The sequence below is a fragment of the Amblyomma maculatum genome, chromosome 3 (assembly GCF_055883805.1).
Source record: "Amblyomma maculatum isolate TAMU_Amacu chromosome 3, ASM5588380v1, whole genome shotgun sequence".
Lineage (NCBI taxonomy): Eukaryota > Metazoa > Arthropoda > Arachnida > Ixodida > Ixodidae > Amblyomma > Amblyomma maculatum.
This window is the reverse complement of record NC_139346.1, coordinates 54,099,361-54,113,843: the sequence shown is the minus strand read 5'-3', so window position 1 is coordinate 54,113,843 and position 14,483 is coordinate 54,099,361. Positions and strand designations below refer to the sequence as shown.

The 14,483-nt window shown below is 42.4% G+C and overlaps 1 protein-coding gene across 1 annotated transcript in view; it reads left to right on the top strand.

Annotated features, from left to right (window-relative positions):
• The window catches only part of LOC146194777 (uncharacterized), a 127,632-nt gene that overhangs the window by 101,501 nt on the left and 11,648 nt on the right, over positions 1-14,483 (top strand). Inside the window, exons 7-8 of the mRNA XM_084596118.1 lie at positions 4,808-4,917; positions 13,568-13,673. Coding sequence (XP_084452244.1) covers positions 4,808-4,917; positions 13,568-13,673 — 216 coding nt within the window. The remainder of the gene's footprint in view (positions 1-4,807; positions 4,918-13,567; positions 13,674-14,483) is intronic.

Below are 14,483 nucleotides of genomic sequence, written 5' to 3'. Positions count from 1 at the left end.
TGCTGTGTATCAGTTACTAAACGTCATTTTTCTGTGTAAATGGAGCGGCCCCATGCTTCCAAACCAAAACATTTCGTCTGTGTGCAGCTCTAAAAGTTCTGAAAGCACTGCAGAATCTGCATTGAAGAAATGCAGGATCCTGAGCGTTGCCGTTGCTCACAGTATATCGCCCCCCCATTGTCAAACAGAACCATCGTTCAGCTTAATGCATCAAATTTCAATGAACTTCTTTATATTGAGCTCCAGTGAAACCAATTATAATTGGTTTAGAGGAAAGGAAAAGCGCAGTGTCGGTAACATTTGCTTCTGCGGACACTTGGAGTCCCTCGGAAAGGTCAAATGTCAAACTGGCTTTAGAAATAGTTTTTTCGGGAATCAGTGTAGTAGTGCTGCAGCACTAAAAATTCCTATGCGGCAGGTGTTTGTTTAAGAATCATATAGGAATGTCCATAAACCGCAATTTTTTGTTTAATTTTTACCTGACTTTTTCTTTACCTAAAACATCCCCAAACATCCCCAGCGCCCAACACTTCAGAGTTTAGCGGCTTCACTAGACATCGTTGCAGGCTTGTTCGAACAGCGCGGCTAGAGGGAAACAGTGGTCGTTCATAGCACTAGCGTGTGCTTCTGCCATTGAAAGCACGCCTAGCACGCTAGTATAGTGTTGCGCTCATTGGGAGCGAGCGTCAGTGGTGGTGAGAATGGCGTCCAGCGCAGATATCCTTCTTATGTAAAATGTGATGTTGGGCTAGTCGGTTCATGTCGTAAGGAAATACAAAACTGCGCAAAAAGACGGGACAAGAAGAACAGAGAGGCACACACGAAGCGCAGAACTTCCAACTGAATTTATTTTTAAGAATCAAGGCACTTATAAAGGCGCTAAACAAGATAGTACAAGGATCAAGACGCAAAACCTGCGTAGGTCAGGAACACCGCGTACACGAGTGGTTTAGGGCTGATGAAAAGGAATGATATGGCCATCTAAGAACTGTATCTCCTTGTTTGAAAGTGATAAAGAAGGTGAGCTGACGCAACTCCCGCCCTTTTTGGAAATAAAAAGGCCTCGATAACTTCTCTTTCTGTTTTTGTTCTAGCTTTTGATAGGAATTTTGTCCGCTCGAGGTAAGGCACGCAGCTTTTGCTGTCGCAGCTCTTGCAATGTATGGGTAGGTTACTGCCCGTGCCTGTACGCAGGGATCGTCTGTGCTCCAGGGCGCGCTCATTGAAACAACGTCCAGTTTGTCCTATGTAGGACCGCCCGTACGATAGTGGTATCTCATAGATGACACCTGAGATGCATTTGGTGAACTTGTACTGGTGGTTGATCTTGCATGTGTTCGGATCCCTTTTTTCTTTTTGTTTTGTCAACAGTGGACAGACTTTTTTCAGTTTGCAGGGCGCCGAAAAAATAACACGGATCCCATACCTTTTTGCTATCTTCTTGATGTTATGGGAAAGGCAATGAATATATGGCATAACAAAAGGCGGTTTTTCAACGGAGCGTTGCTCTTTTTTCCCCGAAGTTTTTAGCCTTTGCAGCAGGCTTTCGCAAGTGCTGAGAATAAAATGATGAGGGTAGCCAGCAGACAAAAGTCGCTCAATCTGACATTGAAAACTAGATGACATGGAATGTTCACAAGACTGCTGTAGAGCAGCAAGACAACTAGACATAATGATGCCACGTTTCACTAGTTTTGAGTGTGCACTCTTGTAAGGCAATAAACTTTTGTTAGATCTTGGGTTATACGCCCAACAAACGTGGTTATCAGAGAACTGTAAGTTTAGGTCTAAAAATTGGATGTGGTTGTCCGTTGTCAATTCGTGAGTGAAATTCAAACCATGCCCCTCAGAGGAGAAGGTGTTAAGAATATTAGTGACAACACTGTCAGGGTCATTATTTAAAGACTTATCTAAAATCAATAAAAAGTCGTCGACATAGCGGAACACATGTAAAACAGGTTGATTTAAAAGCTGTTTCTGCAAGCGTCTGTCTAAAAAAGCCATAAAAATGTCACACAACACAGGCGCAACAGAGGAGCCGATGCAAATCCCAGATTTCTGGACGCAAAAGCGCCCATCGTGAAAGGTGGCTGTGGATCCTAAATAAAACATCAAAAGTTCAAAAAAATGCTATGTGCTAATGCCAGCTGTATTATTAAAAGCAATTTCGCCGTGCTCCTCAACACTTTCTCTTACAGCCCTAAACAACCCTTCGTGTGGAATCGAATAGAAAAGGTCCTCTACGTCCACAGAAAAAGCCGTAGAAGCTGAGGGCATTCCCTTCTCCAGAGCCCGCACCAGGTCCTTAGAGCTGCGGATAAGGTACGGATCGTGTCCCAAAACATGGTTTAGGTGGTTCTTCAGGAAAGAACCTATGGCATGCTGCCAGGTGTTTCGCTCTGAAATAATGGCACAAAGCGGGCAATCCAGCTTGTGTGTTTTGCCAGTAAAGAAAATTTGCAAGGAATCTCTATCGGCTTTGGAGACCGAATTTGCAACCGCGTCTAGATTCATCTTCTTCAGCAGCTTGACAGCTTTTTTCTTTTGGACTTTGGCGCGGAAATCAACCGGTTTGAAGTTCTTGGCAACAGCTTCTCGGGCCTTTTCTTCAAACATGCCTTGCGGCATGACAACAAAGCCGCCCTCTTTGTCCGCCTCTATAATGGTGAGTCCGTTTTTCTTAAGATAGGAAGCTGTTTCCTTGACCTTGAGCTCACCTTCTTTATCACTTTCAAACCAGGAGATATAGTTCTTAGATGGCCATATCATTCCTTTTCATCAGCCCTAAACCACTCGTGTACGCGGTGTTCCTGACCTACGCAGTTTTTGCGTCTTGATCCTTGTACTATCTTGTTTAGCGCCTTTATAAGTGCCTTGATTCTTAAAAATAAATTCAGTTGGAAGTTCTGCGCTTCGTGTGTGCCTCTCTGTTCTTCTTGTCCCGTCTTTTTGCGCAGTTTTGTATATCCTTCTTATAACGCGATATATGCCGGTGCGAGGGGTAAACTCTCTCCACTCTGACAGAGAGTTTATGAGGGAGACTTTAGCGTTGCTGCGGGCGGACCAAGAGTGCGCTTGCCTCTAAAGTCTCGGTTAGTGCATTTTCCCGCGATAGAAGCAAATGCCATGTTCCCTCGAAAATTGTATGTTAAAATTGTGAGAGAAAACTTCAGGAACATCACACTGACATGCGGCAGTAGGCAAGAGACATAGGCGTGCTCAGGCTCGCAAGCTGATTGTATTATATAAGGAGACAGCACGACATAACAGAGTTGGTTGAAGGTACAAATTTGTGTAGCTCCTTCGACACTTAAGGGTAGGATGAGAGCCGAGCTGCCCAGGAGTATAGAAATCTCAGTCACACTAAATGCATCTAGCCTTGCTGCATGTTACCATAGCTTGGCCAAAGCAAGATTCTCAGGTTGTCTCGCGTATTTTCCTTGTATTGGACTGTGTGTTAATTAGTATGTGTAATATTTACCCATTAGAAAATGCTCGTGCGCAGAAAGAGATCTAGAGATCTAGAAGGTGATCCACAAATTAGAGTCATTACTGCTCTTTCTACTTATCATTAAATCTGAAGTTTAGGCGTACCGCCAATTGCAGTTTTCTCACAAGTCAAAAGTGCGTGTTTTCATTGTTGCAGATGATTGTCTCGTTTCAAAAAGATGCTAAAATATATACTTTGTGAAATCGTCGGTGTTATTGGTTGAAAATAATTGTAGAAATATTCAAATTATCAGTTTGCGACATGATCCATAAATTGTTTAATTTTTCAACCTGCAAACCTTAATGAAAGAACAAAATCATAAAATTGTTCTCAATAACAAGCATGCTTAGATTAGGTTATTTCTGGAGATGAAGCCTAAGCGAATTGCATATCTTTATTTCAAGTACCCTCAGGGCCGTTGGCATTAGAGAGAGGAGTGGTTACAGGCATAAATAGAAATTAAATAAACAAAATGGACCAATTTGTTTATTTAATTTAAGCCGCGCATATCGTGCAAATATTACCTCTGAGTTCTCGTTATCATCATCAGCCTTATTATACCCACTGCAGGGCGAAGGCCTTTGCCATATTTCTCCAATTAACCAGGTTCTGTGCTAGCTGCATCCACTTGACCCCTGCGCACATCTTAACCAAACCCGACCACCTAACTTTCTGCCGCCCCCTGCTATGCTTTCCTTCCCTTGGAATCCAGTTTGTTACACTAAGCGACCATCTATTATCCTCTCTTCGCACTACATGTCCTGCCCATGCCCAATTCTTCTTAATTTCGTTATCACTTTGCCTCATTTTTAAAAATATCTTAATTACCGTTTTTATTTCCATGTTTAAATGTTGCGTTGGTTTCGCTTTCCAATAGATACTTGTGTCTTATTTTACATATGCAAAATAGGATACTGTTCTTTCAACATCATACAATTGGTGAGAAGCTACTTGAAAGCTGGCTAAACTTTACAGCCTCTGTTATTACTTTGATACAGAAATCAATGGGTGGATACCGAGGGCATATTAGTTGTCCTGCAGGTAATTAACGTACATAACAACGCAGCTTAGTGGTGCTTCTTAAAGTCAGTAATGTTTCCTGGAAAGGACAGTTTTCGCTGTCCTAAACCTTCAGTTCTATACTAATGTAGCTTTGGCGAAATGCGGAAGCACTAATACAATATTATACTTTACATGTGAACGAATAAATGTGTTTTAAAATCAAAGTACTTTTGCTTCTTTGAAATAGTACTTTTTCAATTTTCGCTATTGCGAATTTGTCAAACAAACAAAAACAATGTTTTTCTCATCCATCAGTTGTCCAAAGTATGACAGAAAAATTCACGCCTGCATTGAATTACAAGAAGGCGATCCATCTCTTGAATATCCAATGTGCTGCCCGCAGTACATGTGCCCTCCTGAAGGAAGTAAGTGTACATTCGAAAGTTACCTTAAATATTTATCCTGTAGACATATTATTTGACAAAGGGCTAGGAACAATAAATAGCAGTCATTTAGAAAATATGTCGGGCGTTTTTGAACTGCAGATTATTAAACCTCAAACTTGAAAGTTAAAATTTATCCAGGTCGTCAATCACATTCAGATGGTTTCACACACTGATTATAAATCATCATTCGGAAAACCCTCTTTGCGCCAGATAACATTCAACTGTACATAATTGAGGTAAACATTCGAACAAATACTACTGGCTTCAGTGAAGCACCTTCGCCTTTTATTTTGCGTAAACATAGAACAGTGAGTATAGTTAGTTGTTGGGGTAGTTGATATTCTAGATTTAAGGACATAGTTTTCAGCGCAAAGGCACGCGGCCAGAGGAAAGAAGAAGGAAGACTATAGGGACGTACACAGCGCTGACTCACAACTGTTTATTTTTCGACGCACACAAGAGTTACATACAACCAGGCACACAGGCGCATACCGCGCCAGGGAAAAGATAAACAAAACGAAACGCATTACACCTTTATCTCAAGAACTTAGAAAGAAAAATCTTTCTGCGTTGTACAAAATACTTAGGTATCGCTAACAGAACCTGACCCATCCCTCTGAATATAATATGCTTCTATCGTTTCACGGGTGGTTTTTAATTTGCTTTACTTAAAATCCTAACTCCAGAAAACAGCGGTGCACAATCCTTGCAAGTAGCGCAGTGCGCGACAAAGCACCTTCCTTATTCTTCAGATCTCTTGCGTGTTTCCTGAGCCCGTCGTTGATGCAACGCTTTGTATGCCCGATGTACGATTTGATCAATTAAGGGAAATGAGGGTGCTCGGTATAATACATGAAGGAAAGAAGCCAACAGTCGGAGAGGCCAAGGAAAGCGTTGGGGATGATACTTTTATGTCTGTTTTTTAATATTTGCTTTGATAATCACAGAAATTAGTCATGTAATGTGTTTAGGGGAAAGCTATATAAACACAAAGAAGAAAAAACAACGTGCCGATGGTGGGAACCGAACCCACGACCTCCAAATATCGCGTCCGGTGCTCATCCAACTGAGCTACATCGGCCGCTGTCCCCCCTGCTACTTGCTTGCGTATTTATGTTGTCTGTATGCGAACCTTGAGAGTATTCACCAGCGCCACCCTCAGCCATAGCGGCGGACGTAGAACGTCCTTTGCTACCGCCAGGGTCACGTAGAACGTGATCAAGAGCGAGGGCGAAAGCTGTGCTAGAACCCTCTTACGCACCTATGGCTTCAAGACTGCCAGAACTGAGACCCCCGTAAGCTACAAGCAGATCAGTTAAGGGGAAATGAGGGGGCTCGTTATAATACATGAAGGAAAAAAGCCAACAGTCGGCGAGGCCAAGGAAAGCGTTGGGGATGGTACTTTTATGTCTTTTTTTAATGTTTGCTTAGATAATCACAGAAATTAGTAATGTAATCTGTTTAGGCGAAAGCTAATTAAACACGAAGTAGAAGAAAAACAACGTGCCGATGGTGGGAACCGAACCCACGACCTCCGAATATCGCGATATTCAGAGGTCGTGGGTTCGGTTCCCACCATCGGCACGTTGTTTCGGTTCCCACCATCGGCACCATCGGCAGGGGCTGAAAAGACCAACGGCACGTTGTGCCGGTTTGCCACCTTCTTGAGGCCATCGGATGTTTTGTGCACGTATGGCATCACTTCAGGCCTTACTTTAGCCTGCGGAGGGATTATTGCCTCCTTCTCAGCTCTGGGCTTCAACTTCTTCAAGAGCGTTTCTGCATCATAGACAACAACCGACCCAGGGAAAAAAGCCGCCTCAAACTTTTCCAATTGACACCTGAAGCTACCTTGCATATCATGTACACATGATTTTCGGAGTGCACACTCTAAGCTGAGTTTAGCGATCCCTCTCTTAACAATTTTTGAATGGGATGACGTATATGGCAACAGCTCTTTATGTGCTCTAGGTGAGTACGCCCAGTAAACGTTATTATTCATGAACCTGATGCCTAAATCCAAGAATTGCAGCCTGGCATCAACTGGTGGTTCGTAGGTGAAAGTGAGCCCCCTGCCTTGCCTTTAAAATTCATTTAGTTCACTCAAAAGTGTATCCTCATTGGGAATGGTACTAGGTATGTTTAGAACAATCAAAAAGTCATATACGTAAGGAAATACTTTTCAAACACAGCGTTAGATTGTTTAAAATGATCGTGTAAATGGCGATCAATGCTGGCTAAAAATATATCACATAAAACCGAGGCAACACCCATGACGCAATGCAAAACCCCTTCTTTTGTAGATTAAACTGATTGTCAAAGGCGATAAAAGTACTAAAAAGATGAAATTCTAAAAGCGCTAAAAAGTTTCCGACAGTCATCCCCGAAGCATTATGAAACGGAACGGGTCCGTTAACGTCAATGCATTCCCTAACGGCGTCAAATAGTTCTTGGTGCGGAACGGAATAGAAAAGGTCGTCAGCGTCAATCGAAAAGGCATATCTTATATCTTGGTTGTCCCTTAGGAACTGTACGACATTCATAGAACTTCTTGCTATGAAAGGATCATTAATGCAGAGGTCATTCAGCACTCTTTGAAGAAATCTGCTGACATTAATCTGCCATGTGCCCCTTTCCCTCACAATCGTACGCAGTTGTGCATATGGTTTATGGGTCTTAACACTGAAAAACATATGCAACACACCACATTCACAATTTGAGATTGCTTTAGCAAGCGGTAATAGCGCTAAACGCTTACAAAAATCGACGAATTTGCCTTTATTCTGTGTGGCACGTTTTTGTTTTTACTGCTGCGAAATGTTTCTTTGCCGCTTGCAACGCTTTCTCGTTAAACATGGCTCTAGACATGGCCACAAAGCCGGTGACTTTATCTGCCTGCCAAAGACAAAGCTCATTATCAGTAAAAATGTTCACAATACCATTCAAACATTTCTTTGCCTTGTCTTGACTACTAACTTTAAAATTCTTCGCTAGGCAATCTATACCATCCAAAAGGCAACGTACCCGATTTTCCTGAGCTGCCTTCTCGGCTATGGGGCGGTTTAGGCCCACTAGCCCATGAGGGGGAACACACGGTTTTAGACCGAATTTTGGACCCTTCGCAAGCAAGTTCGAGATGTTGGAAGGGACAGAAGCCCCACCCATCACTACAAAACCACCTTTGCGGCACTCTTGTTTCTTATGCTTCCTCGAGCTAGCAACAATCCATTTCAGGTTCACGTTCCACCAAACTTCCGTCAATCTCGCAGCTTCACTTCTGAGGTGAATAAACCGTCTTGTAGCAATCTATTCCGGGTAGCGCGCAAACCATGCAGCGCGTAGCCAGTCGGGATATAACCTTGTCTCCACAGTTCAGACCTTAGGAGTTTGCAAACGCGTTTAACGTGCCCCCACGACGGCGGAACAGCACCAAACACGGCACTCACATCTGCAGGGGTCACACTATTCTTTATGCAGAATCCCAGGAATTTAGCACGGTACTTGCACTGTGCGATGTTGGTCTGGAGCACATTCACATCCTGAAGAGCAGAAACACTGTGGAAAGGAGAGCCCGATGTATAAGAAATGTAGCAGGGAGCACGCAAGAGATCTGAATAATAAGGAAGGTGCTAACTTTGTCGCGCACTGCGCTACTTGCAAGGATTGTACACCGCTGTTTTTTGGAGTCAGGATTTTAAGCAAAAGCAAATTAAAACCACCCGTGAAACGATAGAAGCATATTATATTCAGAGGGCTGGTCAGGTTTTGTTAGCGATACCTCAGTTGTTTTTGTACAACGCAGAAAAGATTTTCCTGAGATATAAGGTGTGATGCGTGTCGTTTTTGTTTATCTTTTCCCTGGCAGAGTATGCACCTGCGCGTCTGGTTGTATTCAGCGCTGTACTCGTCCCTATAGTCTACCTTCTTCTTTTCTTTGGCCGTGTGCCTTTGCGCTGAAAACTATGTCCTTAAACATAGAAGAGTGAATTAGTTTTTAGTCTTAGATACGTGTACAGAACTATACTCTATTCCTTGAACGGCTATTCCGGATTTCAAGAAAGCGAATAAAAAATTATACACTCATATTAGAATTGAGCTTAAAAATTACGAGCTAGCTTTGAATGTGGAGGAAGTTCGCACATGACAAATAAAACACGAAATTTATTCTTGTAGTAATTGCGCTATCAAATTATTTTTCTCTTTCAGAGGAGAAAAATTAATAGCGTACAGAACTACTTAGGACCATGCGATTTATAGTACTACAGAGGTGAATTGAAGAGTGATGTATTAGGAAGCTTTGTAACTGGTTAGTGTAGCCACCATGGTTTACAAAGTTGAAAAGCCTGAGCGTCGTTTAAGGTAATAACAATACCACTGCTTGTAATGCAGTCTCGCAGAATTCATCGTGCTGCCCTCAGCCTATTTCTTGCGACTCAGACCGGATAAAATTTAGGATGAAGGATGCGTCCGAGCTGCATGTAAGTTAAAGTATCGTACTAAAGCCTATACTACTATATGTACTATATGTTATACTTGCCTGATGCCAGCAATAGGGCGACATGTGAGGCCGTTGTTTACGCTACGCATTAAGGTCGACCAACTGGCGTACATTACACAACACTGATATAACAGATTAGAGCATCAGGAAATCATATATCCGCCACCTAAAGGCCTCCGCCATGGCCTAAAGTTCCCGTGGCCAGAACTCCATCTATATAAATAGGTACACCATTATAACTAAATAGAAATGCTCGGGATAATACACGCGCACTTTTCAAATGTACGGCAAGGACATTTTGGGAAACTTCTGACCTGTCCTTGATTTTGCTTTTCCTCGGTAGCACATATCATGTTACATAAAGGTGTCATACGTTTCAACTTCGAATAAAGCCAATAGAGTAGCGTTACAGTAAATGGACTTCCAATGAAACGTGATCCGCCTACTCAGTGGTAATGGTTTTTTACTTTTCCAGGACGAAATTTCCAGCAACACTCCTACAGTAACCTGAGGCTGCACAAATTCACAGTGAATGTTCACTGCTCTGAAAAATATTTTCATATTAAGGCGACAATCACATTAGCTTAAGTATGAGAAAATTCGTCCCACCTTTAAGGACACTATGGTAGCAATAAATATGGCGTAGAAAAGTCATTCGCTAGCCATCCAAGCGGAGAGCAGGATAACCGCATCCACAACGGTTATCACTGTCGAAATGGCGCGCTATTTACTAATAACGCTTCAATATTATGCTATGCAACTTGTGATAGATGCCTCCGCTTTCATATCAAATTTGGGATTGAAATCATATTTGGGCTGCATTGTGGTTGTAAAGAAACCACTTCGCTTATAGCTTGGAATTCTTATGCTGGTTAACTTAGAATTTAATGTCTGAAAGGAGTTTTTGTTGCGGGTTATTTGATAAATTGTTCGATTCGAAACTATTACCAAAACATTATCAGGGGCTGGAAAGCCGGTCATATATGTTTCATTAATGCAAAGAGCAAGAAAAGCGACTGCTCATGCTGTAACCTAATGACTGTTGGAGTCGCAAGCCTCTGCGCTGATGGCTGCTGTATTTTGGTAAACCTCAAAAGGTTCTGTACCTAAATATAGCAACAACACACTCTACATTTATAGTGCGCAACAAGCAAACATATCTTCCTGAAGTATCAATATTACTTCTTATTTACACACGCTTCCTCTCATACTGTACTGTGATTCTATTCCGTCCACTGGTGTGAAAAAAACAATGAGAGATGAATTCTGGACTAGGATAAAAAACGGTAAGATGGACAAAGAATGTCATTTGTTATTACTTTGTTGTCCCTAAAGGACACATTGAAGCTCAGCCATTGTCGTGATGGTAAAGATTGCCCCTATTATTGAAGCCATGATTGACCTCTAAACAAATGTTAAAAATTTTCTCCAGCTCGAGGGACTCCCATACGAAACAATGCAAGAAACAGAAACCGTTGTGTGTATAATGTGAAACATGCACCAATTTATGATAAAGAGGTAATGACAATCTAAAAAATACTGCATCAGACATCAGATGTAGTCGCAGGTTTTAACGACTAGAAAGCTATTTATGTACACTATATGTTCCTTCCTATTATTGTCTTTCTTAATGAAGCTGCCCTTCGAAACCCGCCAGGTTCCTTTCTGTCAAGTATATGTGCCTGTAACTAGAGAATGGAGAGTAAGTGACGGCGAGCCAAACTCCCTATAAATGTACGATATTAAAGTCATTCGAGTGCTGCTCAAATATAAACTTGTATTCATTTTTGCATGTAATACGCTTGCAATTGTTTTTAAACATTATGTAACACAGAAGCAACGAAAATGAGTGACTGACGTAGTGAATAACTGGGTTGGTTAGCTAGGAGAGGGCTGGTGAATGAGTGGATGTATGCATGATTGAATGAGCATACGCGTTTTACTGGCATGTGGGCAGCCAGCATTACACTCCTTATGAGTTCAGTTCAGTTCAGTTCAGTCGTTCAGTCGTGTCCGACTCTTCGTGACCCTATGGACCGTGCCACGCCACGATTTCCGGTCTCTCACTATCTTCCTAACATCACATAACTTCATCTGCAGTGCCTCAAGGATGCCATCTAACCATCGTGTTCGCTGCCTACCCCTTCTCCGGCGACCCTCAACCTTTCCCAACATAAAATCTTTCTCTAGTGACTCTTCTCTTCTCATCAGATGACCAAAGTAGCTGAGCTTTAACTTTAGAATTTGACCCTCCAATCAGCAGTCAGGGTTTATGGTCGACAGTATGGACTGATTTGATCTTCCGGCTGTCCAAGGAACTCACAAGAGTCTTCGCCAGCACCACATTTCAAACAAACAATTCTTAAACAAACCTGTTACAATAACTGATATATCTGTGCATCTATCTTTCCCATATCTGGGTCAATATTTTCTGTATTAGTATTAGGATAACTTAGATCATACCTTCCTATGTTGTAGCGCTCTACACTTTCTGTATATATATTTTACATAGAACCCCCCGTGATTTGATGAATAAACAGTCCATCCTGCTGCCTAATTTGTAGCCTTGCTGTGGGCACCTAATCTAGTAATTTGCGAAAAGCCCTCTGCCTTACCCTTTCCCATACAGAATTTCTGCGCTTCAGCCAAATACGTGATTCTCAACTGCAAGCCCTGATATCAATACTCTTTTCCAAGATGCCCATCACTATTTCATATTTTCAATATTCATGTAGCACACCACGCTTCATTATCGCGGCATGTCATCGCCGTTTCACTGAACTATTCTCTTTAGCTGCCACATATTCTGCCCTTCACTTGGTAACGTTACTATGGCAGTCCATGTATGTCTTTCCCTCCTGTTGTCATGAGGATTTTAGTTTTGTTTAGTGGAGTTTAATGGCACATACGCTACTAAGGCTACTAAGGTGATGAGGTTTTTTGTAAGAGGTAGTAAATAAACGCTCTTTCGTGTCAATTATCTGACCACATTGCCGAAGTTATTATGGCGGTCAATAAATATACCAAAATATGTGGGAATCCAACCGGCTCACTGTGGCCGCCTTTCGATGGAGACGAAAAGCAGTGCGCCAATTCTCTGCGCAATGTGAGTGGATGGTAAACAAACTCTGAGGATACAAACTTCAGGAGACATGCACTATTCCGTTTCTAGTAGCCTTAGTCGCTATAGGGCGTTTACTCAATAAACACAAACCAAATGTATTAGCGATATACGTAAAACATAGAGACCTTTCTTTTCCACAAGCAATGACGAGTCAGTAAATTTTTCTGGTAATCTCCAGCACAGGCATGTCGTGCGCGTAATTTAATAGCTAGGAGAGAGTAATAGGAAGCAGATAACGAATGGGTGGCAGTAGCGAGCTCTAGACCATTTTAACTGGAGGCATATAAAAGGTGTCTGTCTCACGGGGTGTGCTTAATGAGAATTATGAGACTGAAGATAACTGGAAAATGAAAACGTTTCAAGAGCTACGCTATTAAAATGCATTAAGGACCAACGCAATCATCGATCAGTTTTTATCATTTTATTCGGAAGGCTCCGACCGAACGTGACTGGCTGTAAAATGCCTGAAGGGGGAGCGCTGCGCCAATTCAGGATTCGGCCTTGCTATCTCATGCGAAGCGTGTACAATGCTTTTCTGCAGGGCGAGTTTGCTTACTAGGGCTAGGTCAAAACAGCTGTTCGCAGGTCCTGGCTAGGGCTAGGTCAAAACAGCTGTTCGCAGGTCCTGGCTCGTTTCGGTAGTTCTAGCATCGCATGTTGGAGAGCTGGTGCCAGGCCTTCTTTTTAAACGTGTTTACCTGTTTTCAAATTATTTGCCATTAGACGCGCATTATGGGACAGAGCACCCAAGGGGAGAAATGCAATACTGTCGTAAATTGCATGCAGGATATCACTGGATGTTTTTTGGGACCATCAAGTCACAGACGACCAGAAAATGAGTATTTCGGAAAACATCGTTGAAAATGCTGTGGCCTCTTTCCCAGTACCATTTCTCTAAATATAGCATATATGCTTACAACGAATTTCAGAACAAGTTTCCAGATGATCTATTGCAGTGAATCACGTCATCTGGCAATGAACCTATTTTTATAGAGTTACTTTTTCAGGAAACTGCATTTACGAGAAGAAACCGATCCCTGGGGAGGTAATTTCTGAACACCCATGCCGGAAATTAACATGCAACGGAAAGAACCGCACTGTTACAGAGTCCAGGTGAATATTTTGCCTATTTTCTGAGGCTAGACTTGAAGTACTTTGCTCAAACGTTATCGTCATTTAATTACAATTGATTTTCTGTGGTGCTCGACTCATAGGAGAGGAGGGTATGCCCCATCTTCCTGTGTAATGCTGTAACCTTTCCTTGGGTATTTATGATAGGCGACACCGGTATCTCTCAAGCAAATGAATGGATAAAATAAATATTCATGCAAATGCTCTCTAGCGGCTTCATGCGTAACAAGTGCTGAAGGTGCATATCGATTACCGCTTCTTCCCCCTGGAGGGCTATTTCGGTTGCATTCTTGACGGCACATCTGTTGTCGTGACATCGTCTCTTGGCCACCTTCTTTAATACCTGCCCACCGCACGTGGATCTGAACTGCGCCATCGCGGAAAGTAGAACTGCACTTCCTAAAATCCCTGAAGTGCCTCTTGCCGCCATCTAGCATATCGATTAATGAAAAGTTCAAGACACATTGCGGAAACATTACTGTTAGCGGCACCACTTTATCTATTATGCAGCGTGTTTTGTGTTGGAGTCTGCGAGTAATGCGCGAACGTTACACCAGTCTTTCCTTATGCGCTGCTTCCAAATAAGAGCATGTCCAGATTTCAAAACGGTGTACAACCCGGGTCACCATTGATTGCATCGTGCGCTACATGAAATTCTTTTTGCCAACCCTATGTGCCTTCAGCCTATGCCCAGCTGCGATTTTATGCACAAAGCGTCCCCAGGCGCTGCGTGCTGTCTTTCTTTCATAAATTATCGATTGTAATGTTTCACCTTATTCAGAACATCCTAGC